General features: G+C 41.6%; 1 protein-coding gene across 2 annotated transcripts in view; it reads left to right on the top strand.

Moving 5' to 3' along the window:
- Nucleotides 1-19,723: 19,723 nt before the first annotated feature.
- HDAC2 (histone deacetylase 2) overlaps nt 19,724-27,795 on the top strand; it is a 30,511-nt gene continuing 22,439 nt past the window's right edge. The window contains exon 1 of one of the 2 annotated variants that reach the window (XM_034990305.1): nt 19,724-20,027. In XM_034990305.1, the coding sequence (XP_034846196.1) occupies nt 19,976-20,027 (52 nt within the window). In that variant the 5' untranslated portion in view covers nt 19,724-19,975. Of the gene's footprint in view, nt 20,028-20,636; nt 21,107-27,795 lie in introns of those variants that run through there. The other variant, XM_034990304.1, reaches the window with a different exon arrangement.

Below are 27,795 nucleotides of genomic sequence, written 5' to 3'. Positions count from 1 at the left end.
TTGGGGGCAAGACTGACTACAGATTCAGGTATGATGAGATTTAGGAGACATTCATTGCTGGGTGTTCAAGTAGAATGTAATCAAGAACTAGTTCCGGGGTCTCCAAAGAACTTCTTTCCAGGTTATTAGAGAGAACTAACTGCTTTTGAATTGTCCATGTCCTGAAAAAATTGGCTGTTTGCAGTAGCTGGAATGCTCAAGGCTTTTGCTGGTGGAACCAGAAATGGCTACGTACTAGACGAGAGGTATCTAAGAGCAGTGGCTGCGATGATGGAAATGTTCCACCTGTGCTGCCAAATACAGTAGCCATGGCCCCGTGAGGCTCGTGAGCATTGACGTGAGGCCAATGTGACAGCGGACCTGAATTTTTAATTTTAAATCTGAGAAATGTACATTTACAATGAACCGCATGTGGCCAGTGTCCACGTCCTGCACAGCCTGGCTCTAGAAGGGGGGTGATGGGCAGCCCCCATGTTATCTCCGCTGGCCTCGCCTTTCTACCGCCACGAGCTTACTCAGGTGGCTCAGCACAACCAGGTTCAAGTGGTTTTTCCTCCTTACTGGCCATGGTTGATTAAACCTGGGGTGAGCGCTGTACCAAAATAAGCCAGTCAGAGTCCTTTCGTAGATGCTAGGCAAGTGACAGAGTATCAGTCTCTCTGTGGGTGGATTCAGGAGCTGCGGCTGACCATGTCTCCTGCAGGGGGATGGGAGAGGCAGAAGAGGCCAGTCTTCAGAGAGAGATGAATGAGGCAGGCTTGGAGGGGGTTGGCTGGCTAGCTAGATGCTCCGTTTGACGGACTCACAGCTGACCCTCCCCAGGGAGGACACCTGAGGCAGGCTCACAGCATGTCCCTGAGTCGCCACAAATCCTGATCTGACCCTTGGCCTCACATATGGGAATGTTCATTCTTTCAGTTCAGCCAGACCTGAAGCAGCCTCTGAGGGTTGAGACAATCTTCCAAACTCAAAAATAACTGATTGCTAAGTAAGAAAAGCCAGAATGCCAACTTCTTAATTGCCTACTTAGTAAATAATGGCGGTATTGAAGGTCTGTAATGACCTGACCTCATTTTCTTTTTTATTAAGCCTTGATTTCCTCCCATGTATTCCACTTTCTGTTGCACACATATGCCATGAATTTTTTCTCTATTTCTTTGCTCCTACCAATAACTCAGCCTGGAATGTCTGACCTCCGTCTCCACCTATCAGTTCTACCAATATTTTAGGGCCGATTTCAAAGGTCATCTCCTCCCAGCCTTTCGGAGTCAGCAGTCTCTCTCTACCTTCTCCTCCCACTTTTACTTTGTGACTCCTTGAGCACGCAGTCTGCACTGTTTTGGAATTATTTATGAATGGATCAGAAGTTCAATACTCCAAAACCTTCACCAGACACACTTCTTTATTAATGCAGTCTATAAATGCATTCACTTTTCTGGTAGCTGCTTCATATCTCCATCTCACATTGAGTTTTGTGGTCAATTTAGACCTTAAGTGTCATAATCCTTGAGGATTTTAGCCCAGAACATGCTGGACGTCATCAGCAGGCTGGTGAGAAAGTAGAAGGGGGAACCAAACGGCAGGGGACACAGGAACAGAGCACAGGAAACTTGGAGTCAGTGCAGGGGTATGAACATCGAATGGGCCTAGTGAGAGGAAAACTACAGCAGGTTATTCTGGATAGCTCCCATAACTGCAGTCACTTAGCTAACCACTTTGTAGTCCAAGGGCCCATTAAAGTTGAAGAAAAACCTAGCCAGCAGCCAACAGGGTTTGGGGAAGGAGCTCCTAGGCCTGACCACCTGAGAGTGGCTAGTAAAGGCATGGTGGGCTTTGGGGGCTCAGCAAGCAGAGGAGTAAGGTAGAAGCACTAGCTCTGGAACCGGAAAACCGGGTTCTTGTCTTGGCTCCGCCATTCACCTCCTGTGAGACGTGGCCCAAGTGATTTTGCGGCTGTGGGCCTCCGTTTTCTTATCTGTAAAAGGAGGGGAAATATTCCTGCTTTTCACAGAATTGTGGTGAGATTACCTGAAGGGGCACATGTACGCCTGGCCCATGGCTGACACTGAATATATATTCATCTCCAGCACAGGTCGGGGCGTGGTGGACGCATGTGTCAATCTAGGCTGGATTCCTGGCAGAACCTACCTAGTAGAAGGATCAGAGATCAAGAAGAGAATCAAGGCTGCTAGGCAGGTATGTGGTCTAAAACAGCAAGTGTTAGAAACTCAAAGAGAAAACTGAAGTCAGGAGCAGCATGGCAGTTCCCACCAGCTGCTGAATCATAAATACAGATCCACAGGACACTGGCCGGTGCCTTTCACATGTGATTGCTACATCCTACAACGGCAACCTGTCTAGCCCCTCCTGGCTTCCTCAGCTCCTCCGAGACCACCCTGTCCTATAGCTTCCTGCTTGTCCGACTGCTCCTGCAGGCACCTCTTTGCTCCTCTTATAAATATTGGTGCTGCTTGCAGTTCTGTCCTGGGCCTCGTGTCTTCTCACTTTGCATGTTCTTTCCCTGTGACCTCATCCTTGTGGCTTTGACTTGCTTTCAACTATTTGCTGCTGACTCTCAGATGTGCCTCTTTAGCTATTCAGTCCCGACTCAAAACCTTCAAGGCTCCAGGAGAAGCTTGAGCTTAATTTGCATTGAACTACAGTTATCCCTTTACCCTTCTTCCTGTGCCCCCCTGCTTTTCCTGAAGAACTGGAGCCCTGGCTCAGAAATGATTACTGGGCATCTAAAGGCATCACTGTAATCAATCCCATTATATTACCAAAGTATTAAAAACTGTGGATCACGACCTATTATTAGGACTAGAATTAACTTTGAGAGTCACAATTGGCTTTTTCAAGCATAGAAGAACATAAGGGTGACTGTGTGGCTCAGTCAGTTAAGCGTCTGATTCTTGATTTCAGCTCAGGTCATGATCTCACGGTTGTGAGATAGAGCCCTGTGTTGGGCTCCATGCTGGGTGTGGAGCCTGCTTGATATTCTCTCTCCCTCTCTCTCTGCCCTTCCTCTCTTAAAAAAACAAGCAAACAAAAAGAATAGAGGTGCATAGAATGGAGTAGAAATAGCAGAATGCTTGCCTCCCTAGTAAGAGCAAGTATTGTTTTAGGATTTTTTTATTTAGTGTATGTGCATTGGGTCACAATAAAAATTTAATTTTTTTTTTATTATGAGTTGATAGATATATCAAGACAAATGTTGAATACCGACTGGATTAGGTCACTATCTCTTCCAGAGAATCCCAAATCAAACTTTAAGAGGAAAGATTTAGGAATTACCTGGGTTCAATCAAAATCTCCTGTGCTGACTAGTGTGTTTTCTTGGACAAATTACCTCTCTACTTCTTAATTTTTTTTCATCTGTAAAATGGGTATAAAAATAATAATTCCTGGGTGCCTGGGTGGCTTGGTTGGTTAAGCGTCTGCTTTCGGCTCAGGTCATGATCCCAGGGTCATGGGATCAAGTCCTGCATCGGGCTCCCTGTTCAGTGGGGAGTCTGCCTCTCCCTCTACCCCTCCCTGCTGCTTGTGCTCTCTCTCTTTCTCTAATAAATAAATAAAATCTAAAATAATAATCACTCCTCATGGGCCCATTGTGAAGATTAAATGATTGTTATTGCCTGACATGGATGAGTGCTTTTTAAGTATTAACTACTCTTTTTTTTTTTTTAAGATTTTATTTATTTACTTGACCGAGAGAGACACAGCGAGAGAGGTAACACAAGCAGGGGGAGTGGGAGAGGGAGAAGCAGGCTTCCCGCAGAGCAGGGAGCCCGATGCAGGGTTCGATCCCAGGACCCTGGGATCATGACCTGAGCTGAAGACAGACGCTTAATGACTGAGCCACCCAGGCACCCCTTAACTACTCTTAAACAATGAAAATCTAAATACTTTATCAAAAAAATTAAAAGCATGGAAGTACGTGAGAGATATCCACACATAGGCTTATTTTATATAACATGGAAATGGACAAACTCATCAGATTATTTCCTTTTTTTCATGACATGACAAATATGGAAAAGAATAGTGTTTGCCACTGTGGTATAAAGGGAACAGTCCACTCTGGCTGGAGGTGACTGGCAGGATGTGACAGTGGCCTCTGGACAGGCCCAAATGGCAGCCCCTGGGCATGAAGGGATCAAGAGCTCTACACTCAACCCATTCTCAGCACAAAGTGAGAAGCTCTGGACTCTAAACCAAGAGGTATATGTCTTTTCCATGGCTACATTACCAATTCAGGGTGGGCCTGTGATCAAGTCTGGCCAAGAAAACTGATGAGAAAGATTGACACCCCATTGTGTCTTTCTCTCTCCCACCAGATGAGAGGAAGCCCACTGCCCAATTTGACGCCAGCCTTAAGATGGGGCTGGCACTATGGATGTCGGAGAAAGTGCTCTAAGGAACCTGGTCTCTCACAAAATGGCCGAGCTGCTGAATCAACCAACCCTGAAGTGTGCCCTATTCTGGATTCCCTGTTTGGGGAGGGATAATAAATGTGTTTATTGTTTGAACCATCTTTTGAGTTAGGATTTCAGTTACATTCAACACAAAGCATCCTAACGGATTCAGTGTCTTGTTCTATTTTATAGATTTTTGAACACTATAATTCATGAATACTGTACTGGGAAATGCAAAATATCACACGTGACTTAAGTAGTCAGTGTTATATGGGCCACAGAACTCAGATAATTACAAGGGTTTACATTTGGGTTTTCAGGTTCTTCTCAGATCCTCATTAACTCTCCTGTGGCAAAGATTTCTAACTAAAGACTGGTCCACCTTTACCTCATTTAGATTTTTGTTTTCTTCTTGGTGGATTCAGTGTACTTCCCTGGGTCTGGATAACTTTAGAGCATAAACTGCTGGAAGCCACAGCGCCGCTGTCTGGGTAATTGCTTCCTTGGGTAGCCTACGGGAAGCCCCCTCGTGGAAATGCCATACCTGCTGCGAGAAGATTAAGTTCATGGAACTCAGTAACTGTGAGGACATCTGACTCCCTGCCCTCTAGATGGCCCATGACCGATACTTCCTCTGATGGGTGACCTTCTCGAAGGTGTCGCAAGCGCATGGTGGAGGCCGACAGGAGGAAGCATGGGCAGGCACATGGGAGCATCCTCATAAGCTGCCCACGGCTCTCCCAGCTCTTCTTCAGCCTGCTGCCTGGCATCACCCTCCAAAAGTATAGGCAGGAATGGAAGCCGAATCCATGGAACGCGCAGCCCGGGAATTCCCAAGAACCCCCTTTATCACCACCATTTCGAAGCCTCTCATAAGCGACAGAGGACAGGCGACGGCCCCAGCATGGGCCCCAGCAGGTGAATGTGTCCCAGGAGAGCAGCGCATTGAGTTTACACACAGCACTGAAGAGTGGCTGGAACCATAACAGAGCAGTTTTGAAGCAGAATTCACACTGTCCCTTTATTTTGAGGCAACTCTGGGTGACAAATGGCGGCACACACACGTTTCCAGCCCTGCAATCACTTAAGAGGAACTCCTTCCTCTTCTCCGCCAACTGAATTTATCTGGAAGCAGCCATCTAAGGCATGAGAGGGACTCCCTGCAGCGGCTAGTTCATTCTTACAAACTCTCCCTACTGCCTTTGTTTTTTATTTTTGTATTAGAAACATTTAAGGGCTTCGGAGCTTCGGCTGCTGACCACTGGGCTCCCCTTAAACTATTAACTAGGTTCTGCTCCACTCCTGATGTAGCACCTGGAATTTAGAATCCACATAGCCCCTGCCCCTGGGGAAGGGTGACCCGCATGGGACAGGTTCTGGGAAACTTCACGAGGACCTCTGAATTCCATCCCTTGAAGGTACAGACAGCATGATCCTCTGCCAATCCCAAGGCCAGTTCCAAATTTCTGTCCCTGTAGTGTGTGATGCTTCTTCAAGGAAAACTTGTTAAAATATTGACTTTTCAGCCAGGGAATGGCCTTTTGTGCAGGTAATGGCGGTTTTAGGTGAAGACAACATTACATTTGGGTTTGCTTCCATTCATTTTGGAAAACTTCAGGGAACAATTTACACAAAGATAAAGCTAGCTAGTAACCATCCATTGCCCTCAGAGATTAGTTTGAGGTCACCTTAAATCTGTGACAGATGCTACAGCCTAAGATTTTAAGGATTATAGAGAACAATGAACATCGATTGAGTGTAGAATTAGTCAGAACCTTCCCTCAAAAAAAAAAAGAGGAGGAAAAGTTTTCAGTAAAAGGAAATTTAGGTGGCTTTTAGGGTTATTTAATATTGAATTATATTATCAATTAACAGCAATGCTTTTCTAGGCCATTCGTGTCCTCAGTTGTTTATATGGAGCAAATAATCTGTATAGAGTTAAAGGAAACAGCTTATGTGCACACTTGGGAGTAAACTGAGGGGAGAAGGCTCATTCTGGGCATAATGTGTGGCTGATGCCGGAGCCTTCCTTACCCAACACCCTGAGGACCCACTGGTGGGACAGCAACGGCAACAAAGGGGCTGCATCTAATGGACCATTAGACTTCCTCACAACGGTAGCTATGGCCCTCATGGACAAAGTACCCTCAGTATTCTTGCATTTATCACAATGAGGATTCTAAAGAGATCAAAGGATAGAGGGAATGGGAATCCCTTAAAAAGAAACGCAAAATCATTTTTATCCCCTAACCAGTGAATTAAAACCTATTCATAGTATAAGCATGTGTCATGGATATATGCAGTAGAGTACATAGTACTCCTTACTTTCCACTTAACGGAGATATTAATCGATGCAGAACAAACTGCATATATTCAAAGTATACAATTTGATAAGTTTTGACCTATGTTCTATGCCTTGAATGGGATGAGACTTTTCAAATTTCCTCTAAAAGCTTCCACTGATTTAGGAATCTCACAGTATGGCACTGAGAAGGGCTTCGGGCAGGAAGGTGGAAGAAGTCAACTGTTAGATATGCACAGATCCCAGCACCAGAGCATAGAAGTGGCAACCAATAGGAACTGAAGAGCAGAGAGATTAAAAATCAACCATTCTTTGTATGTGGCTCTGGGATAGAAGGCAAGAGGACGGTCCTTTTTTGTCCGTGTTCTCTTCTTTGCCAACATGGCTCACAGGAGTGTGCCATCTCTCATCTGGATGGCTGCGCTGGGTGGCAGCAAGGGACACACAAGAAGACTGGGTCCCCAACAAATCCATGGAGGTTAAGGCCAGGGTTCTCAGAGGCCTACAATTAAACGGACTGACCACACAATGGGAGGGCCGGCACTGCTTGGAGAAAAGGGCTGGAGTCAGTAGGCCTGGAGCTGCCTAGTGTGCCAGAAGGCATCTTTCAAAAATGGCTGCCAACACTTGTGATCCATTTTTGTCTTAAAGGTGACCTTCACATTCTACCCATTGTGTAGTGGGCTCTCCATCCCCTAGCCTTGAACTGGGGTGCACCTTTGTGGTTGTCTCATCCAAGAAGTTGCTGTAGAAGTGAAGAGAGAGGACTTCTGAGGCAAGATCGTAAAAATGTCATTTTTTTTTTTACTTTGTTCTCTTGGTATGTTCATTCATAGAACTCAGCCACTATGCTCTGAGAAACGCCAAGCAGCCACAGGGAGAATCTCAAACTATCTCCTCACAAATAACTTATTTACAAGGGGAAAAATAAAAACTATATAGTGAAGAAACCTGGTGGACATTACTTTAACCAAGTTAACCAACCAGTTAACATGACCAGTAATTAGGAAAATAGGTATTATGTGACTCCAGATATAATGCACTGACAAAGATACGTCACTTCAGTGGTATTTCTGCAGAAAAAAAAAATTAATTTAATAATTTAATAACAAGAAATAACAGATAAACACAAACAGAAAGCCATTCTATAAAATAACTGGTCTGTACTCAACAATGGCAAGATGAAGAAAGACAAAAAAAGGCTGAAGAACTGTTTTGAATTAAAGGAAATGAAACAGGCATTTCAACTAAATGCTATATATGATCCTGGATTGCATCTTTCACTGGGGCAGGGAGGGATGGGGAATAACTATAAAAATATTATTGGGATAGTTGTAGAAATTTTACGTAGACTCTGGACTGAATAATAGCATTACATAACTCTTGTATCTCCTAATTTTGATAATTCTACTTTAGTTATGTAGGGGAATTCTTAGTCCTTAGGAAACACAGATGGGAATGTTTCCAACCTACTTTTAAATGGTTCAGAAAAAGAAAAATGTATGGGAATAATAGGCAAATTCAGAAGAACGGTATACAGAAGTTTCTCATTACATCCTTGAAACTATTCTGGAAGTTTAAAATTATGTCAAAATACAAAGCTCTTCCTGGGAAAACCCCCCAGAAGAAGAAAAGGACATAAATGTTTAGGGGATGGGGCTGGTTTGGGCACAGGCAATACTTGCTTCTAGATGCTTCTCTGAATCCGACAACCCTTATAGGCTGGTTGTGCTTTAGGAAACAATGGGTGATTGTCAGGGGATGGGGATAAACTACAGAGGATGTCATGGATTCTGGACAGGGGTCTGGGCCAGCAAGGGACTCCCAAAGCAAAGCCATCAGTGTATGCAAGCTCTTGCTTTTGTCACACCTTGTAGCAATAAGGAGCTATTGCAGACTTCAGTGCCATCTCTATTTGCCAGGATTAAGCTTTGAACTCAGTTCTCTCCCACAGTTCTTGAACAATTGGGGAGAAAAGATATTAAGGAGACGTTACGTTTCCTATTAAATGTGGTAGGTGAGTTTTCAAACTAGAAAATGGGGGAAAAAGAGATGTATCAGTGTTTGTATCCTGAGTTTATAAGGTGATGCCAATCCTTCGCCTTACCTGCTCCTGGGCAACCGCTGTGTCACAAACTAAGCACATGCCAAGAAAAGGTGAAAACACAGCTGGGTAAGTTCTCATGAATGGGAACAACGCAACTGCATTGTAACAATTACAAAGTTATGTAATAGTCCCTTTGCATAATTTTGTGGTCTTGGAAAGTTACAAGTAAACTGAATTTTTATAATTGAAATCATATTTTCACAGCACTGAGAAGCATTTAGAAGAATATTATAGAATAACATTTTGAAATGTAAAAACATACAAACTTCTTAGTTTTGTAAGCTAAATTTTCAGTCTTGGAAAAAAAAATCACGTTTCTGTAAAGGGCAGTATTCCCGCAAAGTTGGATGTTTAAATAGATAGAGACTATGTTTTAAAATAGTGGACCACATGATAGAAAATAAATGTGTGTATAGCTATTAAGATAATTTATTGGTAAGACTGATATATCTTTATAACTTTTATTTTTTATAATGCTTCATGTATTGTCAAGACTGTTTTGGTTATAAAGTGAAAGAGACCCAAATCAACTAGTTTAAGAAGAAACGAAACAGAAAAAGGAATTTATTGGCTTATACAACTGGGGAATCCAAGAGGTAGTTCTAACTCTCGGGCATGGCTAGATTCAGAGGCTCAAATATTTCCTTCCTTCCTTCCTTCCCTCCCTTCCTCCCTCCCTCCCTTGCTTCCTTCCTTCTCTCCTTCCTCCCTTCCTTCCTATCTATCATCTATCACTTTTCTGTTTCCCTCTTTATTTCTCTCAGTCACTCTTTGTACAAACAGCCTTCTCCTTAATGTCAGGGAAGACAGCCAAGAGCAGATAGAGTAAGTCCTTCAATTTGCTCTATCAGCAATGTCTGGGGGAATAGTCTGGTCCAATTTGGATCACAAGCACATGCCTGGGAGGGGAGGAGAGAAGCCATGTGACTTACAACCCTTCCAGAATCATGGCCCAAGATGGGGAACAGAGTAGGATGTTACAAGGTGTAGTTCATTTAAGGAACCAGAAGAAAAAAGGAAAAATGTGGTACATACAAAAACCATAGCTAAAATTTCCCCCATGTTTGATAAAGGCAGAGTTTTAGAATGTAATTCTAATGGACCTAAACATAGATAAACATATATCAAAAGCTCTTTAAGGTAAATATTGAACAAATGCACAAAGATCCATTATAATAGATTTAAAGAAGGCACAGTTTTATAAGAGCCAAAGATTTTTAAAAATCTAATGGATGTTTGGTTAAACAAATCTTACTTTGCATTTATTTATATACAAGTTGTATTATTGAGAGGGAAAGGTAAGTTTAAAATGGTATATATGTATAAAACAGTATATCAACAGTTTTATTTGATAAAACTATTTTTGTTTTGTAATGTATTTTCTTACCTGCTTACATAGTTTTATGTGCATTTATAAAGTAGGACAGTATATGCAACAAAATGTTACAAAGGGTTAGTTATTTCAGGCTAGAAAGAGGTGAATGATAGATGATTTTTTTTTTGGCCTGTTTACATTTTCTTATTTTTCTATAGAACTACATGTAAAACAAAGCTCATATTCTGTATAATTCAAAATTTTGTGCATCAACTTTATTGCCTGTTGTAAGTACTTTTAAAGTATTTGGAAATATAGTGTAGAGGGAAACTAAGCAAAATATAAAAATTGAATTATCTATTCAGTTATTTTCTTCTTCAGTCTCTAGTAGTGTCCTAATAGCTTAAAGAAAGCATCAACAGGGGCGCCTGGGTGGCTCAGTCGTTAAGCATTGCCTTCGGCTCAGGTCATGATCCCAGGGTCCTGGGATCGAGCCCCACATCGAGCTCCCTGCTCAGCAGGGAGCCTGCTTCTCCCTCTCCCACTCCCCTTGCTTGTGTTCCCTCTCTCGCTGTGTCTCTCTCTGTCAAATAAATAAATAAAATCTTTAAAAAAAAAAAAAAGAAAGCATCAACATAAGAGAGCTATGGTCATCTAGATTTCAGTCATGCAATACACAGCTTATTCTTCAGTGACATAGTACTCATTCTATGGTTATGATTTTATCAATCAGAGTTCTCCAGAGAAACAGAACCAATAAGATGTGTGTATCTATAAAAAGAGACTTATTTTAAGAAATTAGCTCCTGCAATCATGGAGGCTGACATGCCCAAAATCTGCAGGGTGGGTCAGCAGCCTGGAGACCCAGGGAAGAGTTGATGCTGTATTTCAAGTCCAAAGGCCATCAGGCTAGAGGCCAGGAGGAGTCAATATTGCAGTTCAAGTCCAAAGGCCATCTGCTGGCAGAATTCCCTCTTGCTCAGGAGGAAGTCAGTCTTTACTGCCATTTAGAAACTTCAACTAATTGGATGAGGCCCACCCACATTATGGAGGGCAATCTGCTTTCCTCAATCGACTGATTCAAATGTTAATCCCATCTAGAAACACCCTCACAGAAAGACCAGAATAATGTTTAAGCAAATATCTGGGCACCCTGTGGCCCAATTAAGTTGGCATGTAAAACTAACTATCATTCAGAAACAACCAGAATATTGTTTGGTCACATTTCTGAGCACTGTGGTCCAGCCAAGGTGACACACAGAATTAACCATCACAATGACCTAAGTTAGATCTGATGTCTGAGATAAACAGTAATTTTTCTTTAGTTTCTAAACAAATGGCTCACTTTCTCATTGAATATAAGAAAAATTAGGTTTTCCAAGTTATTTTATGAAAAGAAAGATGAGCCCTACAGTATAAGACAGAGAAAACCATCAGATTTAATTATATGTCATTTCTTATCAAGAGGCTAACATCTGAGGTGGACACTTTTGGGCTGAGCAGCATTTTGACCCTCTTATGTTTGGGCAGTTGGCCATTGGTGCATTTTAATAGAAGCCAAGCTCCCATCTTCCATCAAAAATGACACACGTGGCTCCCATTGATTCCTGACAGCTAGAGCATATAACCTAAGAACCATTTATTGGATGCTCCTCCTCACGACTTTTGTATTGAAGTAAACACATAGAGAAGGCAGAGACAATGCATGACTCTGGCATGATGGTGGCAGTCAACTCCAGGGTCTTGAGCTGGGGTTGGTGATGCTAGCAATGACAGTTTCCAATGCCCACTGAGGAAGCAACATCATAACCAGACCCCTCACATGAAGGTATTTAGCTATGTTTTATCATCTGTCTTACTGGTTGATTCCTGTCAATTTTTCAAGCATGTCCTCTGGCTTTCCCATCCACTTTGTGAACTACCTCTACCGTTCTAGTGCATTTCTTTTTGTTTATTGTAACCAGAACTGGCAACCAAGAACACTGACCAGTGTAATCCTCTTGTCTAGGAAGTTTCAAAGGAAATTGTTTTGATATATTTTATAGAGTAGTTATAGCATAAGTGGGGCTATTCCGATGCACTACAAAGCCTGGATTAATTTTAGAACATAATGATGTGTACATTTACATCAGTCATCCAAAACCTGAAGACATATAAGATTCCCTCCTGTTATGAACTGACTTGTGTTCCCTCAAAATTCATATGTTGAAGCCCTAACTCCTAGAAATTCTAAATGCAACCGTATTTGGAGCTAGGGCCTTTAGAGAGGTGATTGAGTTAAAATGGGGCTATTAGGGTTGGTCCTAATCCAGTATGACTAGTGTTCTTACAAAAGAAGAGGTTAGGACACGGACAAAACAAAGGGATGACCATGTGAGGACACAGCGACAAGGTGGCCATCTGCAAGCGAAAGAGAGAGGCTTCAGAAGAAACCAAACCTACCAACACCTTAATCTTGGACTTCTAGCCTCCAAAACTGTGAGAACAGAAATTGTTTAAGCCACCTAGTCCATGGTATTTTGTTATGGCAGCTCTAGTAAACTAATATACATGCCCTGAAGGATCTTATAATTTTGTAAAGAGAGATAAATATAAATAAGAAAAAAATATAGATGCTAAGATATAAACTGCACATAGGATGGTGGAAGATAAAGGTGGAGAGTTAGGGAAGAAGGGTTAAGAAAATGCTATCTGAATTTAGATATTATTTGTCTTATTTTTAAGCAAGATCTCTTCTTGAGCCAAACTTCATATAAATACTGGTTGCTTAAGCTTAAGAAAAAATGAAGATGTGTTTGGCTAATTAACATACCATCACAAATGAAATGCAATAAAAGCAAATTATAAAGCAACCAATGGAGGGAAAAGAAGGAAAAAAAAAAAACCCTGTTTTAAAAGTTTTGCCTGATGAATTTTTTTTAACATATTAATATACCAACAAATGTAAATATTTATTATATCAACAGATAAACTATAAAACTAGTATCAAATTATTCCTGTAAAGCAAGGTGGCAAAATTTGATACCAGGCCATCAACTGTGAAGCAAATTTGCCACTAGCTCAACTAAGACCAGAGTCTATAGTGATAGTTTAATGCTTTAGAAAATGAGACTTCATGGTAGGAAAAAGAACAGCACTAAACAAAGTAATCTCTGCCATTATGCACACTCAGGTGGAGGTCACTGTTATATTAAGGAAAGTGTGGTAATCTCTTGGGGCATGGCAATGCAAAATCTGGATGAAAAAGGTCCATTATATCTCAATAAAACTAGAAAAAGGAGAAAAGTTCAGTTAGAAAAGAGCAAGAGAAGGTGAAGAAAAAGTCAGCTGGCATAATCTAACCTTCACTGCTGCTATGTAATATCTGTTCTAGATTGTTAGCATTCCCTGTCCATGTTCATATGAAAAAGATACTGAATCTTCAATAATTTGTGATTCTATTTAAGTGCTCCTGTTTATTACCTCAACTTCTTTGTATTCACATTAGCACAAGTGGGATAAAAGCACATCAATTTTCCTTTGCTAATTACCAATCTGATGCAGTTTTCCAATTAAATCCATCTGAAACTAATGTGCAGTTTTCTAGGAATTTTTACATTTCTCCCTCAAGATCGGAAAGAAGAATCTAGAATTCACCCTAAGCTGGATATATCTGTGGGTTCACAGTATAAGGAAAAATTTCTTGTTGCTAACAACACTTTGGCATTATATGGTCATGAACTGTCAAGCCATGGCGATTTTATCCCCTCTTGCAAGCTAATTAAGTTAACCTGTTAGTTTCATGGACTCTGGCTAAAGTCAGGAGATTCCTGGATCAGACAAAAAGGACTTTACTGCTCACAGCACAGCAAGCTGCATGAGCATCAACCTATTTGTGTCGGTTGCTCTTGCCCCTTTAAGTCCCAGATAGAATATATAACGGACCCAGACAACAATGTGCACAGAGTGGGTTGTACTGCAAAAGAGAAACCCAGGACCAAGGGCCCAGATTTCTTAGCAAGCAGCAAGAAGCCAATCTCTCCTACCCTGAGAGTGAATAGTTAGTAGTTACATATTAGTCATGATATGGTCACCTTCCTAGTTAGGCATCCATGTGACTAGCTTTAGAAACTGCTCAGTCTCAGGAGACAGAGAAGCCTTGCAATCTAGCATACTCAGCAAGAATGTGCAGGACACTCAGTAAGAATGTGCAGGCACCAGCCTCTTCTAACAATCCACCCTACATGTTCTTGACAGAACTGAAATTTTCACATGGATATATAACCCTGTTGACCACTCTGATTAATCTGACTGACAGAGGCTTTATTCAATTTGTCTCATACGGCATTTAATTAAGGCCCTGTCACCAATAGCCAAATGGCAGGATGAGACCAATCTGTCATATTGTCTGTCCTGAAATCTCATAAACCGTCAGGATCTACCTTAGAAAGTCAGTGGCTTTCTCCTTATGGCTCTGATTTGACCTTCATATCTGCTCTGAGGCATTAATCCAGGTTCGGCTGATGTATTAAGGATGGTTCAAAATCCGCCATCTAGGGCAATTCTATTATCTATAACAACTCTGGCCAGTGAGTTGAGGCTTCAAAGCCTTCAAAGGCTCAGGTGTCATCACTGATCACTGTAGCTAAACTCAGGGACAAACTTCTTACCATCTTTTCTAACTGACTGACTCACATCATCAGGATAACCAACCAGAGTGCACATAAATGAGTCAGATATCCCTCTGGGGAGTTCCTCCAAGTAACTAAGGGTGGGCTCTGTTTCAGAGAGATCTTCACTGTCATCTGGAGCCTATGCGATCTATTGGGTCCTTAAATACTTAAAAATCTCTTATGACTACAGCTAGGGTGCATCTTGGAAGCAGTAAAATTAATGCCTGGCTTCCATACAATTTTGTATGGAAGTACAGTCCTGGGAGTGAACAGGGTATCCCCAGAAAGAGTTGATTACAATTGTTGGGGATCCCTAGTGGGACTAACCTAAGTCTCAAAGCACAGGTCAGGTTGACAGTGTCTCCAACATGGTGAAGAAGTACCCCCCGCCGGGAGGAAAGTTACACAAGCAGGATACTGCCCAGCCATCTGTCTTTAAACCTACTTCCTGGTTGGGGTGCCTGGGTGGTGCAGTCGGTTAAGCGTAAGACTCTTGGTTTTGTCTCTGGTCATGATCTCAGGGTTGTGAGATCGAGCCCCACGTCTCCCAGAATCTGCTTGAGATTCTCTCTCCCTCTCCCGCTGCCCCTCTCCCCCACTTAAAAATAAATAAATCTTAAAAAAAAAAAACCAACAACCTATTTCCTGGTATTTAGCCTGAAACCCCTCAATTCCTCCTCATTAACAGGCAATACAGTGTAGGACCACTTAATTCCCAGTTGATTATACAACCTGGTCAGGTTTGCCACCAATTCCCATGGACTTCCCTCAACTTCCATTGGTTGACATGGCTCTTACCTTTCCTTTGTTTTAGAAAGCTATGTCTTTCTCAGCATCCTAACCTCACCACCAAAAACTGAAGAAATGTGAAGGGCCTGAGATTTTACCCTATTTGCAAGCTAACAAGCTAGTCAACCACAGTTTCATAGATGCTAGTATAAGACACAAGACTCCTATGCTAAAGACAAAGATAATTTATTATTCACAGCAATAGCAGTGACCGGAGTATTATGTTTTGGGCTGCCAAGCCCCAGTTCCTACAGGTCATGAGGAAGAGGGCCAGATGACACCTACACTGTAGTACATTGCATTATAAGAGATGAACCCTGAATTTAGAACAACTGAATCTTTTGTAATGGGCAGTAAGCGTGCCCCACCTTTGCTACAGAGGAAGCCATTTTCTCTATCTTCCAAAGCTGTCCACTATACAAACATTTTTGGACAGACTGTTTGGGAAAAAAGGGCATTCAGTACCTCCACTCTCAAGATATTCAGAAACCCATAGAGAGCTATCTCTCAACAGAAATCTGTAATTTCTTAGTGGAAATTACCAGAAGCCACTAACCTCTAGTTCCTATTTCACATGAGGTAGGGTTGTACTCAACTGCATTTAACAAAATTCTGATTACAGTGGTTTAACCAATGTTTGTTCTGAATTGTTTTTTTTCCCTCTGCAGGTAACCAGAAGTCCAAGAGGTGGACAGTCCAGGTCTGGTGCGAATATAAATGAGGTGTTCAAGGACCCAGGTCCCTATCCTCCTCCTGTTCCACCATCTTCATTATTTGGCTTTTCACCTGATGGTCCCAACATGCAAATTCCCCCTCCATTGGTACAGTGCTGGTGCTCAGTTGAGAGAAGTAATTATCACATTTGAAGGAAAGTTAAAAAAATTTGAGAGAGGAAAGATAAAGAATTAAGATACATATGTAGGGTGGCTGGGAGGCAGTGGCAAGTAGATTTTCCCAGACACAGAATGGTATAGAATTTTACTAGAAAATTTGTTTAAGTAGATGGTGTGGATCAAAGTAATACTTTGTTTTAAGGGACAGGAACAAAGCATTAAACAAGCTAACAGGGGTGACTTGAAAGATTTAATTTAACTGAATAATTTAGTAAATAAGCTATGATTCAAAAATGTGTTTTTGGGGTGCCTGCGTGGCTCAGTCAGTTAAGTGTCTGACTCTTGATTTCAGCTCAGGTCAGAAGAGTCTGCTTGAGATTCCCTCTCCCTCTGCCCCTACCCCCTGCCCCCCACCCTGACAGGTGCACACACACTCTCTCAAATAAATAAATCATAAAAAAACCCCACAAAAACCCAAAAATGTGTTTTTAATAAAAATTGGAAGTTTTAAATTTTATTACACAAATGCACAGTTCAAATAGCACTGTAACCTTTCTTGTTGGTGCTACTGTTCAGAGGAATGAGTAATGGCTTATAGTACTGGGTAAAAATAGGAATCATGCTTCTGAGGAAATCAGAATTCAGCTTGAGGCTGGTTTAGTTTGTGACAATACCCTAGTGTTAGTTACTGTACTTCTCTACCTTCTGTATTACCTTATGGAATTGCTACATAGAATTTAACACCAAGAAATCTAAATTTCCTTAGAGTAGAAACAAGCTTATATGAACAATTCCTTTAGAGTAACTAAAAATTAGACTATCTGCTGCAGTTGGTATCAGGGTTTCGTTTTTAGCATAAGCTGAGGCAATCGGTTTCTAAATAGTTTCTAAATAGTCCATCAGTTCTATATGGTCTAAATAATCCATTTGTTTAACAGATCCTTTCATTGAATAATCCCAAAGCACTGAACATCTTCGAGATTATAAACTCATATAGACGGAGAAGAAACTAAAGAAAAATAGTTTAAGAATAAAGACAATCCTCAATTATGCATTCTATGAATTAACCATGTTCTCAACTTTCTTTCTCCTGTATATTGTCTAAAACTTTCTTTTTTTCTAATGGTAAAAAGGTTTGATAGAGATGAGTTTGAATATGGCGAATGAAATTAGAGCTTGTCAATAGGTTTTAATAACTGATTGTATGTTAGCTCTGATAATCTAAAGTTCATTATAGATGTTTAGGCACATAATTCTCTTGGTCTCCTCCTATCACCAATAAGATATCCTTCTCTAACGCCAGTTTCTAAAGGTAAAATAATTGCTTCTATTAGTTTAAAATTATTAAATAATAAATAACAAGTTCAACAATAACCAAAATATATGCCCAGGCTCTTCTCACATGTTCAAAGTTAGGTACCATGGATGCAAACAATAATTATTATTACTAGCATTGTAACAATAATCATAATAAATCCTTAAGTTTACATAGTTCTTCATTGTTTATAAATGATTCCATATTTTATTTGAGCCACTCAATATTCATACGAGGAATTATTCTTCAAATAATACTGCCTCATTTTACAGATAAAGCAATTCAGACCAAAAAAAGTTTAAGTGACTTGCCCCGTGTCATAGGCATAGAGATACAATATATCCAAGACATAGTCCCTCCTCTTGTTAAACTCTATTGTAATGAGAAGTTTGGAGGACTTGTGAGCAACCTTAACATGGTGTTGAGCTAGAGCGCTACTAGTCCCAAGGACAGACCACGGGAAGGACAAGGAAACACCTGGGGGCAGGGAGGTAGGCAGAGGCAGGGAAATGTTCCGGAAGTAAATAAAGTCTCATTTCAGACTTCACTATGTTGGTTCTGAGAAGAATATTAGTTTCTTCTCAGAATCTACCAAGTTGATTTGGGACTTGATAGAGTAAAACTGTGAAAGTCAACGCCTCGTTATTAACTTTAAGCCAATGTTTCTCACACTGCTGCTCCTGTACCAACTGCATCAGTTACATGGGGTGCTTGTTAAAAAAAATAAAGACTTGGAGGGAGAGGGGAAAGGGGTTACTTTGGACTTTCTTAAACTTCTTGGGTGAGATCCAGGAAAACTGCTGCTGTAAGTATAAACACCTTGGGGATTTTGAAGTCAAAGAACAAAATAAAGAAGATATTTCTGGCTCCAAATGGCTCCTGCTTCAGTAAGACCTTTTTTCTTTCTTTTGGATGGAGTATGGAAGAGTGTGCATTCGGCTATTTGGGGAAAAGAGTACTATATTGCAAACTGTCAGTCCCTCCACCCTTCACGTGCAGTGTGGTTGGCTTGGAGCAGGTGCTTGATAAATGTTTGTTGACTTGTTGATCAGACATAGATATATATTTAACTTCCATGAGTTCTGAAAGCGCTTTCTGCTTCTATCTTCCAGGGTCCAGCCAGCAGCGGCAGTATAATGGAGTAAAGGTGTGTGGATTTCGGGGAAAGACTGAATGAATTCAAACCCCAGGTCCTCAACAGTTGAGAGGACCAAGTTCCTTAATCTGCCCCCATTTATAAAGAAGGGATAGATATACCTCCCAGAGTTTGGGAGAGTTTTAAATGAGTTAACAGGTATCTATGATATATAGGTATCAATGAAAATACTATAAATGCAAATGCTTAGAACTGTGCTTTACGTCCCAACGCAAATGCGTTCTACAAATACTCATTGAAACCCAGGCAGTGGACTCTACAATTTATTGTCTGTAATAGGTCCCCTTAACAGGTCAGAACCTCGGGGCAATTATCAGCAAAAAAATGAAAGAACAAACGAACAAACTAGAAACCTGAAGCGACCCAGCCCAGGAACCCTGAGCTGCAGCGTGGCGTGTTCGAGGAGGCCGGAAGGGGTGCAAGAGTGGTCTCTCCCCGCCCGGTTCGCAGCACGTGGTCCGCTCGGGCGGGAGCTTCGCGACAGTGGGGGAGGGGAGCGGCGTGGGACGACGCGGAGGGGGTCTAGGCGGCCAAGGCTACGGTTGGGAAGATGCGACTGCGCAGACTCCGGATAGGCGCAACCACTGTGCGAAGATCGAAAGGGGGGAGCGTTCACCCGGCTCCGCACTCCTTTTATCTGCTTGCGGAGCGATAGCCCGACTTTTTTTTTTGTTTCACGACTGCATTTGGCGTCGCCGTCTGCAAGTTGGTCATCAGCAGAGGCCTCTTATTTCAAGACTGAAGAGACCTCTTTTTCTAGTCGGACCCCTTTCTCCCCCGTGAAGGCCACAGTGGACACGTCCCACCTCCCCTCGGCCTCCGGAGGTGGTTTGGCTGCCCCCCCCCCCCCCCCCCGTGTCGCGAGTTGGCGCCGCTGCCACCCCCCGCTCCGCGCTCTCGGCCCCTCGGCCGGGCGGTACCGAGTCCTCCCGGCGTCCCTTCATCTCCTCCCTCCGGCCAGCCGTTCCTTGCGGGACTGCCACCCCCATCTTCTCCCCAGTCCTTTTCTCTCCCCGCCGAGCCGCGGCGGCACCAGCAGCAGCTTCAGCGGGAGGAGGAGCCGGAGCCCGGAGGCGGCGGTGGCCGGAGAGCCCATGGCGTACAGTCAAGGAGGCGGCAAGAAGAAAGTCTGCTACTATTACGATGGTGAGAGGCCCGGCTGGCAGGAGGGTGGGTGGGCAGGGCTGGGGAGCCAGGCCGTGAGCCGCGCCGGGTTCCGCAGCCGCCGACGCGGGCGGGCGCGGGTGCTGAGGGGTGGGAAGGAGGAGGGACCGACGTCTGGGAGCATCTTAACCCATTCCCGACCCGACGCCGTCAGGGAGAGCCCCTCCGCGGCGAGCGGCCGCCGCGGGCTCTGCAGCGGGAGCCAGGTGGGCACCCCCTTTTCTCTTCTGTCGCTCTCTCTCCGGCAGTAGGGTCCGCCGCCCCGAAGGCAGCCGCCTGTGGGACGGGGCCGGCCTACCCCGTCTAAGTGGAGGCGGCCAAAGGGATGGCTTGCCCTCTCTCTCCTCCTGCTCGCCACTTGCGGGCGCGGAGGCGTGGGGGTGCTCTGCTCCGGCCCCGACCCCTCCCCCCGGGCCAAAATATCTACCCCGGCCCGGACTTCACACAAAGCCCCGCGCCCGCTGGAGCCCCGCCCTCGGCCCCCGTCTCTCCCCGCCCTTCTCCCCGTCACCGCTCGCTCCCGCCCCTCCCTTCCTCTCTGTCTCGAGCTGGCCCGCTGCGTCTGCGCCTTTCTCCGCCTCCAAGCTTCAGCCCGGACCCCTCGACCGGGTCGGGGCTGGCAAGAAGTTACCAAGGGTGGGGACCCACGTCCTCCTTGGGACACACTGACGCTGCCGTTTCGCCTTGGGCTCCATCCCTCTCCTTTGTTCGCCGCGTTCTTTGAGCGCCACTTTCTCAGGATTCAAATGAAAAGGCTTCACTTCCTCGATGAAAATTGGGGTTTTCGAGTTTGAGGTAGTCTTCGCGGGAAATGGGACGGTGTTAGGGAAACGTGGAGCTGTACTGCTTGTGTTGTAGATCAGACTCGATGGGTTCTGGCTTGTCTCTGTGAGAGGCGGTTACCACCCACTTCTTTGTTGCTCTTTGTTCGATCAGGAAATACACCCTGCTTGGGAGGTTTAGGATGCATTCGCATCTTGCTTGCGAAAGCTGTTTCTAGGTGTTGGGAGTTTTGGTGTAGGAAAACTTGGAGGAGTAATGCAGAAGTACTAAATAATCAGGTAAGCTTGAGCTTGCGGTGCAGTAAATTATGAAAGTCAGATGATTTTAGGGGTTCTCTGATTTGAAATTTGAGCAGTAACATTAAATCTCTTGAATCCTGTTTCCTGTGGAAATGGAGTAGTAACCTGTTTTGCAGATTTCACAAAGACATTCATTTGGTAAATATTTCTACTGCGTTACTCTCCAGAAAAGGATTTCGAAAATTTTACAAAAAAGCTAGGCTCAATGACCTGCAAGTCCTTGATCTGTCTAAAGCAATACAAATCTTGGAAGTTGTGTCCTGTATATGGTGTATTATGTGTATATTACAAATCTTAAGGTGGTGGAAAGACCTAAGAGGTCTAGGTCAGAATAAATCTGATTTTAATTTGAAAATGACCATACCATATTACTTCATTTAGCAAAGATGAATCTTTTAATGCCTGAGTATATAAAATGACCACCTGTGTCATTTGTGGAAAAACTTAAAATCATAAAGAAGAAATCTAAATTGTTTGCTATTTGATGGCTAGTACTAAATAGTTAATAGCTGTATTTTAAAAACATTTTTTGAGAGCACTACATATATGTGTAATACAAATCGAAATTACGGCATCCTGGAGGAGTAAAGATAGTACATTTATGGATTATATTTGTTAAAATCATTCTTTAAGTTTTCATGCATATTTTGAGACAGTGGTAAAACCCAAGCCCTGCATTCCCTGATCAAATTGGAAAATAAATAACTGTGTGTGTGAGTTAATTTTTAAAATGATATTGTACCTAAAGTTTAGAGATTTGTTCTTGTCAGGAGTTGGGGTAGAAGGTTTAAAAAGTTGGGGAAACTGGTGCTGAGGCTCTTCCTGCAGCTCTTAGTTGCTACTGACAGTGATAGGCTCTGAAGAAGTAAACTGCTTGTAACTTCTTGTCACCAGACTTGAATTGTAGAGCTGGGAGGTACACGTAAGTAGCAGTTTTATGAACAGCTGTTTCTGGGCCCTTAAGAGCCTTTGCTGAGGGAGTGGGATGCTCAGGGCAGGATGCAGACTTGATAGGTAGAGTGGAAATATTCAAGTCCCATGATTGTTGCTTAATACTATACTATAGACCATTTAGCTGCTTTACTTAAGGCCAACACCAGTGTATAACTGAATATTTGGAAATCTCTTCATTAGGTTATATGCCTTTCGTCTAGGGCTCATGCCTCATTTTCAGAATGGAATTTTTATTTGCTTTCATTTGGAAATATTCTTTGGGTTTGGGGGGCTAATAAAATTGTTTTGTAGAAATTATTAAATGGGTTGGGTATCATTATGCTAATTATTAGTATGTGATAGTATATATACTAAACTTTCAACAATTCCAAAAGCTTACTTTTTCATTATTTAAAAAACCCTATTTTGTCAGCTTAAAAGGGTAGTGGTGTTTTTTTCTTTTTTGGGGAGGAAAGAAGATGCAAGTAAAGCAGCTTCTGCACCAAAGAATTGGGAGATTTGAAGGTATACAATATGGATTGGATTAGAATTAAAAATCTGCTACCCTAAATTATCTTGTTTTAACTTGATAAAGTAGAAGAAAGATGAATACAGGAATGAAGTAGTGGATTCTATAAGATTAGGAAACCTACCTTTAGGCTTAGTGGGACCATTAGGCATACTCTTGACAACAGAGAGTATCTAGCAAATGAAAGGAATTTCTAAAGACATGTATTTTTCTCTGTATGCTTTACAGTGTTCAGTATTATACCCTTTAGATGACTGGAATGCTGGTTCCAGCTAAACCTTCAGGCATTGATGGATGAGGTATCCTTAAATCTTTGAGGAAAGTAAGAGTTCACTTTTCTTATTGTAGATACTGACCCATAGTCCAAAGTTTTCAAAAACTTAATTCTAAATCTTGGTCATCTTGTATGTATTGCGTGATTATCGATACTCTGTAAAATGATATACCTAGTGGCTGAGATCCCTTCTGACTTTAAAATGATGTGGTTTCTGTACTTAAATGTAATTAGCAAACCAACTGTGTTAGTCCGGTATTACAATACTCAAAATTGTAATACTTTACCTAGGGGGCGCCTGGGTGGAGCAGTCATTTAAGTGTCAGACTCTTGGTTTCAGCCCAAGTCATGATCTCAGGGTCTTGAGATGGAGCCCTACATTGGGCTTCGTGCTTATCAGAGTCTGCTGGAGATGCTCTCTTCCTCTGCCCCTTACCTTGCCTCTGCGTGCGCACGCTCTCTCTCTCTCATGTAAATAAATAAATAAAATATTTATTAAAAAAATAATTTATGATACTTTATCTAGAAATATTAAGTGTACTTTGTTTTGAATTAAGCTTTAGGCCAATCACATTTCGTGCCGGTTTTACAATGTATACAATATAATAGGGTTGTGTGTAAACATAATTTATATAATTGTATAGATACTGTTCTATGCTCTATTTTTTCCTCTTTTGATAGGGTGCATCAAAATGTTGGAGACAAGTGGTTCAGCAAAAAGCACTTAACACTATACAAAGATAGAATATAAAAGTTACCAAGGTCATGCCTCCCAGTATACTCATAGTTTAGGAGATTATAAGGATTGATTTGGCAGCCAACTAATTGACAGATTTTCTTAGACCTTTATTTGCAACAGCGGTGCCAAAGTCTTTTTGGTAGATAGCCTGTAATAAATTGCATGGGTTCTTAGCTGTAATATAAATATTATCCATAAAATAGGTATCATTTCATCCAAAATAGGTAATCAGCAAATCAAAGTGCTAAATGAATTACAGCAGCAGTTCATAAATATCAGTAGTCTTTTTTTTAAAAATTTTATTTCTTTGAGAGAGAAAGCCAGCGAGTGGTGTGGAAGGAGCAGAGGGAGAGGGACATGACCTCAAGAGTTGAAGAAGAGTTGAAGAAGAGGAAATCAAGAGTTGACCCTTAACCAACTGAGTCACGAGGTGCCACCATAAATACTAATAGTCTTAATTGCACATCATTGTTTAAACATAGTAGGGTGTAATGCTCAAAAAAAACAGCTTTTCTTATACTCTTCCCCAGCTATTCTTTAGTATTCATTTCCTTCAGATTTCACCTAATCAGACTTTTTTCCTATTACCTTAATCCTCCTTACTGCTTTTCTCCTTATCACTTGTACTATTATCCTATTTCTAGCACCTAAATTTTGTCCTCCTAACTAGAATATAAGCTTCGTGAGGACAGAATCTGTTTTGCTTATGTCTATATCTCTACCATCTAAATAAAAATTAAAGTTTTTTTTTAATTATTGGTGATAAATGATTAGTACCTTATTTTTATGGATAGAGCACTTTCATATAACATTCTCTGCTGCTTACAACCACTCTGAGTTATGGACAGGTAGGATCAGTGGCATTTTGTCTGTTTTACAGATGAAAATAGATTAGTGTCCCTGTTTGATACACTCCTTATCCTTTACCACACTGACTTGTTTTAAGGTCCAAGAAGAGGTCAGTACCTTGCACCTAACACGATTTTTCTTCCTTCTTTTGGTGACACAAGAGTGGAACTCTTTGCATTGATACCAAAAAAAAAAAAGAGTATTAAGTAATTCTTTCTTTTTCCTAACAAAAATATGTAAATTATTCAGTTGACAGATACTTAAGGAAATGGTTGGAACTGGTAATCTCTTAGGGAATGATGATAGCATTGAAACAGATCAGATTTAGAAGTTAAAAGTATAAAGGGGCGCCTGGGTGGCTCAGAGCTGGTTGTCTGACTTCAATTATCTGCCTTGCGGCTCAGGTCATGGGTCCTGGGATCAAGCCCCACATCGGGCTTCCTGCTCAGCGGAGAGCCTGCTTCTCCCTCTCCCCTACCCCCCGCTCATGCTTTCTCGCTCTCTCAAATAAATAAAATCTTTAAAAAAAAAAAAGTTAAAGTATAAGGATGTTTGTACTGGTTAATAAGTCTTATTCCTCTCTAATAACAGTTGGTTAATACTTGTTCATGAAATCAACTTTGGGTTTAGAAATATCAAATGGGCTTAAAGTCCATACTGTGTGCCAGGTAGACAAAAGATTATATTTAAGCCCTAAGAACGAAATAAACTGTATGCTAGATCGTAAGAGTGGGGACGTTTGTAGCGTACTCAAGACAAGGAAGGCCTGAAGAAAGAGAATGGGCCAGCCTTAAAAGAGTTTTCCTGTAGGGGCGCCTTGGTGGTTCAGTTGGTTAAGCTGCTGTCTTCGGCTCAGGCCATGAGCCCGGGGTCCTGGGATCGAGCCCCACGTCGGGCTTCCTGCTCAGCGAGAGCCTGCTTCTCCCTCTCCCTCTGCCTGCCTCTCTCCTACTTGTGCTCTCTCTCTGTCTCTTTGTCAAATAAATAAATAAAATGTTAAAAAAAAAAAAAAAAAGTTTTCCTGTAAGATACTGCAAGCTGCAAAGGCCACGTAGTTAGGATTTGGCACACTAAACAAAACGGAAGACATGGGGGAATAATGGGATGCCAGGCTAGGTAGTAAAGGGCCAGACCACAAAAACTTTGTAGTAAGAGATTTGAACTTGGTTCAGGGAGTAGAAAACCACTGAAGCATTTTTAAATAGAACTCAGGTGAAGAAAGGATGGTGAAGAGTGATGATGAATACTGAAAGCAAGAATTGAATGCATGTTGGTCCACGTAAAATATATTGGTTGTGGCTGACAGAAATGGACACATTTAAGAGAGATTTTGGGAGTGCAACAAATAGAACTTGTAGATGGATTAGAAATGAAGCTGGAGCTGGTTGATGGTGGTACAGAATGAAGGATGGACAACTCCTACTAATTTTCTAGATCGAACAGTTAGGTGACTTATTGCTGAGAGAAGAGGATTTTTAGGGCATCACTCTTGTTCACTGACTTATCCAAGCACCTAGAATAGTGCATAGCGCACGGTAGGCTCTTAATTTGTTAAATGAATGAATGAACATGAGAAACTCCTGATACTTAAAGGTTGGTGCAGAGTGGCTATCAGGTAGGAATACAGTCCATGACAGTGGTATTATGGAAGCCAGTGGCCAGAGTGTTTAAGTTAGTAGTGGACTAAGTCAGTAGTGTGTGGAAGGTGAAAATAATACTATGGCTTTTTCTTGCTTCCTTTGGTTTTTTTCTTTGTTTTTCTGGATAATTTTTATAACGTGCTTATCTTTAGGGGTAAAGGTACATTTTACAATCTTAAAATTCAAAGTTATCTGAAAATGGGAAGAAAAATCTGTAACTTATTTGGAATCAAAAGCTTAATCTGAATTAATATTTATAATCTTTATTCTGCTTACTGTGAATATTCATACATTTTTGCTGCAAAAAATATTGTTTGATTATAGAATGCTGTGCAGATCCCAGGGTATCACATAATATACAGCAGATGTAACATACTACATTTATAAAACCTGAAAAAAAAAAATCTGAAATACATCCAGTCCCAAGTACTTTGGGTAAGAGAGTGTAGACCTTAGTAGCCATTTCATTCTGATAGCTTCTTTTGAAGAGTGAGCAATTTCTAAAATTTTGCAGATAACTAATTCTTTATGGTAATTTCTTCACATTGACAAAGTTTGTTGTATTCAAGGAACGACCTTGCACTAATTTTTCTGGATGTTTGCTTCATTGATAATGCATTTTTGTGTATTTTGATAAAAATCAAGATAACATTTAAAATGCCTGAGTTATGTTACTAACCATTTAAATCATGAATGGAATTCATAGGTTCTTAAACTAAGAAAAGACATTTTATGTTTAATAAAAAGTGGATGGCTACAAAGCAACCTTGTAGAGAATTTTGAGATATGGGATTAAGCCAGAAAGTGTTGGGCGATGTTTCTTTTATAACCCAAGGGGGTTATTTTGGAGGAATTCTTAGTAAACGAAATGGCACTTATCTTTGGCTTAGCTCCCCTTGTGTCATTTAGGAAGTGCACATATTTTTGATGGGACCCCTAAATTGTAGCAGAGAAACTTGTTGAAAGCTATATGTATTCATACAAAATTTGAGGACCCGATTGGTTTAAAAAAGACAAGTGTTACTTTCATGAATTGGATAGGTGGTTTCTTGTATTCATTTTCTGATCCTAAGCCTTTGTTAAAATATTTGTATTACATATATCCTTTTCTTTCCAGGCTTTCCCCTATCATTTCTTTCTAGTGACTGAAAATGCCATTGCTTTCCTAGTAGCTACTGCTTAATATTATCTGCATTGCTCTGCATGTGTTTGAATCTAGCTCCTCTAGGGCATGCTAGTTGGGTTACTTTGGCAGTGTTACCCGATTCTGCTGCATCTCACCTTTCTTTACTATAGGAACAGTAGTAATAGTACCTACATCATAGGGTTAATTAAGAAGATTAACAGATAATACACGTGAAGTGCTTAGAATAGTACCTCCTAGTGAACACTCAATAAATGTTAATTATACATTATATGTTAAAAAAAAGATAGTAGGAAGGGAGAAATGAAGGGGGGAGGAAATCGGTGGGGGAGATGAACCATGAGAGACTATGGACTCTGAGAAACAAACTGAGGGTTCTAGAGGGGAGGGGGGGTGAGGGGATGGGTTAGCCTGGTGATGGGTATTAAAAGAGGGCATGTACTGAATGGAGCGTTAGGTGTTATACGCAAACAATGAATCATGGAACACTACATCAAAAACTAATGGTGTAATGTATGGTGATTAACATAACATAATAAAAAAGAAAAAGACCTATCTGA

Source organism: Mirounga leonina, unplaced genomic scaffold (genome assembly GCF_011800145.1).
Source record: "Mirounga leonina isolate KUSES-001 unplaced genomic scaffold, KU_Mleo_1.0 Mir_53, whole genome shotgun sequence".
Lineage (NCBI taxonomy): Eukaryota > Metazoa > Chordata > Mammalia > Carnivora > Phocidae > Mirounga > Mirounga leonina.
Note: the sequence above shows the minus strand (reverse complement) of the source record. Positions and strands in the feature narration are given on the sequence as shown.